At 45.1% G+C, this 6,571-nt stretch overlaps 1 protein-coding gene across 3 annotated transcripts in view; it reads left to right on the forward strand.

The window, feature by feature from the left end:
- LOC110297740 (zinc finger protein 565-like) overlaps positions 1 to 1,598 on the forward strand; it is a 7,853-nt gene extending 6,255 nt beyond the window's left edge. For all 3 annotated transcript variants that reach the window (XR_003837176.1, XR_002378323.2, XM_029479736.1), the window contains 2 exons: positions 278 to 401; positions 1,216 to 1,598. Coding sequence is in view for 1 of the 3 variants with exons in the window: in XM_029479736.1 (XP_029335596.1) it covers positions 278 to 401; positions 1,216 to 1,319 (228 nt within the window). In the remaining 2 variants the exon portion in view is untranslated. The remainder of the gene's footprint in view (positions 1 to 277; positions 402 to 1,215) is intronic.
- Positions 1,599 to 6,571: the final 4,973 nt, after the last annotated feature.

Raw genomic sequence — 6,571 nt, forward strand, 5'->3', positions numbered from 1 at the left:
TCTTGGAAGAAAAGGAAAGGAAAGGAAAGGAAAGGAAAGGAAAGGAAAGGAAAGGAAAGGAAAGGAAAGGAAAGGAAAGGAAAGGAAAGGAAAGGAAAAAGAATCAGACATGATGGCACACACCTTTAATCCTAGAACTCAGAGACCTCAAAGAGAGAGGCAGGTAGCCCCACTTTGTAGCCCCAGTACAGCCATCACTACATAGTGAGATCCTGTATCAAAAATTAAAGAAAAGAAACAATTAATTCACTAATAATGTGTGAGTGCGTTGTTTCAGGGAACAATGACCTTCGGGGTCGTGGCTGTAGAGTTGTTCGAGGAGTGGAGGTGCATGGAGCCTGCCCAGAGGGATTTGTACAGAAATGTGACATTGAAGAACTTCAGTTACCTGGTCTCACTAGGTAAGGCCTAGAGCACCCAGGACCACATAGGAAACGGGACATCCTTGGGATCAAAGCAACGGAAGTTTGCTGAGCCATCTCCATCTTAAGATGAAGGCAGGCTGGTCCATCACCTGCCTTGCCTACTTGCAATTAACATCGATAATAATAAATATTGTTAGTATTTTGATTCCTTGGAGACCAAAAGCTAGGGTTTGAATTTTAATTATTTTTAAAAACGTTCTTACCACATTTATTTCTGCATGATGGAGGAGATGGTATACGTGTACTACTGAATGCATCTTGAGGTCAGAGGACATCTTTCAGGACTTGGTTCTCTTTGCACCACGTGGACCCTGGGGATCAAACAGGTTGTCAGGCTGGGCAAGAACTTTACCCTGCCCAGCCATCCTACCAGCCCCAGAGTTTGAATTTTATTTTATCTCATTTTTTTATTCGTTTGTTTGTTTGTTTGTTTGTTTGTTTGTTTTGAGACAGGGTCTCCCTCTATAGCCCTGGCTGTCCTAGAACTCACTATGTAGAACAAGCTGGCCTCGAACTCACAGAGATTAAAGATATGTCACCATGACTGGCCAAGAGTTTGAAATTTAATGCTTGTTATTATTTCGCCTGAATGTGTGTGTGTGTGTTTATAAGGGTGTTGGATCTCCTGGAGCTGGACTTACAATTGTGAGCTTCCATGTGGGTGCTGGGAATTGAACCTGGATACTCTGGAATAGAAGCTAGTGCTTCTAACCACTGAGCCATCTCTCCAGTCCCCAAAGTTTGAAATGTAAACAGTATACTCATGTCTCATTTCCTCTCCCATCAACAGGACTTGTCATTTTTAAACCTGATGTCATCTTCTTATTGGAGCAAGGGAAAGAGCCATGGACGGTTACAAATTATATGACACATCCTTGGCACCCAGGGAAGTAAGACCTGGCCTTGCTGGAGACGTCATGGGGCTAACAGGACAGTGTGGTGGTAATACAGCTGACAGCGGTCACCTGAGTGATTGTCAGGAAGCCGTCAAAACCTGCTGTAGAATTAAGGCCCGAGTTACAGAGAAGAGCAAGGACTCTGTCAGCATTGGCCAAGCACATAAGATTAACATAATTAAAAGCATTCTGTAGTAGATGGTATGTACTTCCACTGCCTTCTATCTTCCGTTGTTGCTAACTTAGGTAGCTATAAATTCGGAAAATATTTCATGCATATTTATTGTTTTATTTTACTTTATGTGTATGGGAGTTTTGCCTGCATGTGTGTCTAGACCATGTACATGCCTGGTTCCCCAAGGAGGCCAGAAGAGGGTATCTGATTCCTTGGAACTGGAGTTGCAGATGGTTGTGAGCCACCATGTGGGTACAGAGAACTGAATCTGGGTCCTTTGGAAGAACAGCCAGGGCTCTTGACCAGTGAGCCACCTTGTACATGGATGTAAAGACACAATCCGTAAGAACAAGAAAGACCTCTTTTTTAACATCTTTATTACATGAGCTGTGGATTATGAGCTGTCTGCCTCACTCACTTTGACCTCCCTTAGCCAGAACTCCAGCTCTTTACCCTCCAGCACTCTGCCTGCCTAGCTCACTTGCTCGACACCATGCAGGAAGGAAGCCTGTTCTGCTGCAGCTGCGCCTCCAGAGAAGGCTGCTTCCTGCTTCCACGGTGTTCTTTTCCTTTTTGTTTAAAATCCCTTCCTCCTGGAGAGTCAGCTTCTAGGTGCTGTTGTGATGGTTTGTATATCCTTGGACCTGGGAGTGGCACCATCTGAAGGTGTGGCCTTGTTGTAATAGGTGTGACCTGGTTGGAATGGGTGTGTCACTGTGGGTGTGGGTATAAGATCCTCACCCTAGTTGCCTGGAAGTCAGTCTTCCACTAGCAGCCTTTGGATGAAGACATAGAACTCCCAGCTCCTCCTGTGCCATGCCTGCCTGGATACTGCCATGCTCCCACCTTGATGATAATGGACAGTCCACTGGAGCTCAGCCCTATCAGTGTAAAGACTGTGGAAAGGCTTTCAGCCAACACCCCAGCTCACCGTACACCAGCGAATTTACACTGGAGAGAAGCCCTACGAATGTAAGGACTGTGGGAAGGGTTTTAGCCATAGCTCAGAAGTCACTCGACATCAAAGGATTCATTCTGGGGAGAAACCCTATGAATGTCAGGAATGTGGGAAGGCCTTCAGACAGCATGCGCAGCTCAGGCGCCATCAGACATCAGACCGTCCACACTGGTGACAGATCCTTGGCATGTAAGGACTGTGGAAAGTCGTAGTTCGTACCTTATTCAACATCAGAGGATTCACACAGGTGACAGGCCTTATGAATATCAGGAGTGTGAGAAAGCCTTTATCCATGTCTCCCAGCTCACTCACCATCAGAGAATCCATACATACGAGAAGCCCTGCGTATGCAGGAAGTGTGGAATGGCTTTTATTCCAAGTTCACAACTTACTGAACATCACAGAATTCATCCTGGTATCAAACCCTATGAGTGTGGAGAGTGTGGGTAGGCCTTTATCCATGGCTCTCAGCTCATTGACCACTCCCGAGTTCATTCCAACTGGAGTCCTTAACATTAGTGATGTACTTATTCACCAGTCTCTATTCAAAGTCGACCTCTGGCCAGGGTTACATTGCCCCCAGTGTAACTAATGTTGGGAGAACTTTGTTCATCTCGTCTGTTACAGGTTATCAGAAAATGCAATACCAGGAGAAAGACCCATTAATGTGGAAATCCTGTTTTCCTGGTTCACTGGTTACTAAGCAGCAGCAAACCTGTGCTAAAAATAGCTTGATATGAATGTAGAGAAGGCATTTATTACCTATCAAAATATGTTCAGTTTCTGAGAATCCCACATAGATGGCCATGCTGATTAAAAGATTTTTTAAAGGATTTATTTATTTATTTTATGTATAAAAGTAAACTGTTGTTGTCTTCAGACACACCAGAAAAGGGCATCAGATCCCATTACAGATGGTTGTGAGCCACCGTGTGGTTGCTGGGAATTGAACTCAGGACCTCTGGAAGAGCAGCCAGTGCTCTTTTTTTTTTTTTTTTTTTTTGGTTTTTCAAGACAGGGTTTCTCTGTGTAGCCCTGGCTGTCCTGGAACTCACTCTGNAGNCCAGGCTGGCCTCGAACTCAGAAATCCGCCTGCCTCTGCCTCCCGAGTGCTGGGATTAAAGGCGTGTGCCACCACGCCCAGCCAGCCAGTGCTCTTAACCGCTGAGCCATCTCTCCAGCATCCCTCCCTCCCTTTTTAAGATTTATTTAAAAAGATTATTTGTTTGGTGTGTTACGAGTAATGACTGTGCCTTTGGGCAGGCGTGGCTTAGACCTGAATTTGTTCTCACCCCCACTGGCTACTGATGTCATTGCAGATACTGTGCAGTTTTGTCCTTCTTTGTCCCTTACTTCTTTTTTCTCTTAGTATTTATTCGGTTTTTAAGGGAGAATCTTATAGAACTTCAGCTGGTCTCAAAATTATTACGTGGCTGAGGATGTCTTTGAACTCCTGATCCTCCTGCCTGTGCCTCCCAAATTACAGGCTTGCATGACCAAGCCCAGTCTTAGGTTTTGCATTTTGTTTCATTTAGTTTGGGGGAAGGGGTTGTTTTTATTTTGGTTTGGTTTGGTTTGGTTTTTAGAAGAGACTGTCCTAACGTGTAGAAGACCTCCATGGTGTACATCTGCTGCCATGACATTCCCTGCGATCCGTAATTAAGATTTAGAAACTTAGTTGGATGTGGTGGCTCATGTCCTCTGGGCCTAGCACTCTGGAGGCAGAAGCAAGTGATCCAGACAAGCCAAGGCTGCAGAGTGAGACCCTGGAGGGGCACTGGAGGGATGGCCAGCCATTAAGAGCCCTTGTTGCTTCTGCAGAAGACCCGAGTTTGATTCCCAGCATTGTGGTTCACGACCACCCATAACTCCAGTTTCAGGGGATCCAGGATCCACTTCTGGCTCTCCGGGCATCAGCATGTACCTGGTGCATAAATTATATACGGCTTTTAAAAAAACAAAAACAAAAACAAACTTGAACTCCAAAATGAACATGGACAGTGCTTTCTGCTTACTTTGGGAGTTGGGAAATGGAACAAGTCAGGTTCTCATGTAGCCCAGGCTAGCCTCAGAGTTCCTCTACAGCTAAGGATAAAGTAGAACTAGTCCTCCTGACTCTACCTCCCAAGTGTTGAGACCACAGATATTTGCCACAGTTTTAAATACTTATTTATAAAGCCTAAAACTCAGGGACTCAGAGAGAGGAGATGCATAGGAGGGACGGGGTACACAGACTGGAGCCGCTTTCCTCTCAGGGCCAGTCAGTTTCCTTTTTGTTTTTTCAAGACAGGGTCTTTCTGTGTACCCCTGGCTGTCTACCACTTGCTCTGTAGACTAGGCTAGCCTTCAACTCAGACATCTGCCTGCCTCTGCCTCCTGAGTGCCGGGATTGAAATGTACCACCAATGCCCAGGCACTAGCCATCTACCTAATCCTTTAATATAGTCACAGTCCTGGAGCCTGCCAGAGGGCTATTTAATTATATATTAAGGTATTTAATTATGGACAATAAGTGATTCCAACATCTCCCAAACACCCCCTCCCTCAAAGCCCAGGATACTGAGAGCTGGATGTCCTTTCTCTGTGCCTTGGTCTTTCTGGTGCCCAGACCCATACTCAACCTATTTTCAGGCCACCAAATATCAAAGCATAAGTAGCACTGTCAATCCTTCTAATGGTTCAAAGAATTTCAGGAGCTGGGTACTAGGAACTGGAGGCAAAGACAAAGATGTATTTTCTGTTACACAGCTGCTACCTTCATTCAAACAGAAGTACTAGTGGGTTTTGTTTTGTGGCACAGTCCCTCTATACAGCCTTGGCTATCCTGGAACTCAAAACCATCCTGCCTCAGCCTCCCACAAGGTTTATAGGTGTGAACTTATGGCAGACCTTAAAGCACTCTGGGGGCATTTGCTTTCCTACATTGGAAACATTTTAAAATGACAATTGTAAGCCTGGTTTGTGATACTCGGTTCAGACTACAATAGTTAGCAGGGTGAAATGTGAGAATCCCGAGTTTCAGGCAGGCCTGAATTATGTGACAAGACCCTGTCTGGGGGACAGAGTGGGAGGGGGCATGGCAGGGTAGGGTTAAAAAAAAGTAAATCCAGAATTATCAGATACGTGGAAGGAGTCAGGTTGGAGGAGCAGTTGAATGTTTTTGCCACAAGATGGCAGCACAATGCTACCAAACAGGTTTTGCAATCCAGGCCACTGCATGGAGCCAGTTCTGATATGCCTTCCACCACAAGCAATTTTCTGTTCCTTTGCTTGCTTGCTGTTTTGTTTTGTTTGAGATAGGGCATCAATATGTAGCCCTGGCTGCCCTGGATCTTACTCTATAGACTAGGTAGACTTCATAGACTCACAGAGATCTGTCTGCCTCCTGAGTCCTGAGATCAAGAACACACACCACCATGGGGGGGGGGGGGCTTGCTTGCTTTATTTTTTATTTTATTTTTTTAAAGATTTCTTTATTATATGTAAGTACATTGTAGCTGTCTTCAGACACTCTAGACGAGGGAGTCAGATCTCATTACGGATGGTTGTGAGCCACCATGTGGTTGCTGGGATTTGAACTCTGGACCTTTGGAAGAACAGTCGGGTGCTCTTACCCACTGAGCCATCTCACCAGCCCGCTTTATTTTTAATAAAGGGATTCACATAATGGCCTTGAACTCCACAGGTAACCAAGGTTAGCCTTGTCCTCCTAATTCTTCTGTCTCTACCTCCTAAACCCTGGAGTTATAGGTATGGGTTGCTATGCCTGGCTTGGGGCGGGGGCTTGCATATAAATATGCACAGGGCTCCATGTACTGTAGGCCAAAAGCTGACGATAGGGTCTTTCTTGGTTCCTATTTATTGAGTGAGGCTCTCTAGACCCAGGACAACGTTATAGGATCAAACAGCAAGCATGCTGAACCATAGAGCTGGTTCGCTAGCCTATCTTTTTTTGTTTTTTCTTTCTTTTTCTCTTTGGTGTTTTCAAGACAGGGTTTCTCTGTGTAGCCCTGGCTGTCCTGGAACTCACTCTGAAGACCAGGCTGGCCTCGAACTCTAGCCTTTCTTTTTCTTCTTCTTTTTTTTTTTTTTTTTTTTTAAAGATTTTTTTATTATA

The sequence above is a fragment of the Mus caroli genome, chromosome 7, assembly GCF_900094665.2.
Source record: "Mus caroli chromosome 7, CAROLI_EIJ_v1.1, whole genome shotgun sequence".
NCBI lineage: Eukaryota > Metazoa > Chordata > Mammalia > Rodentia > Muridae > Mus > Mus caroli.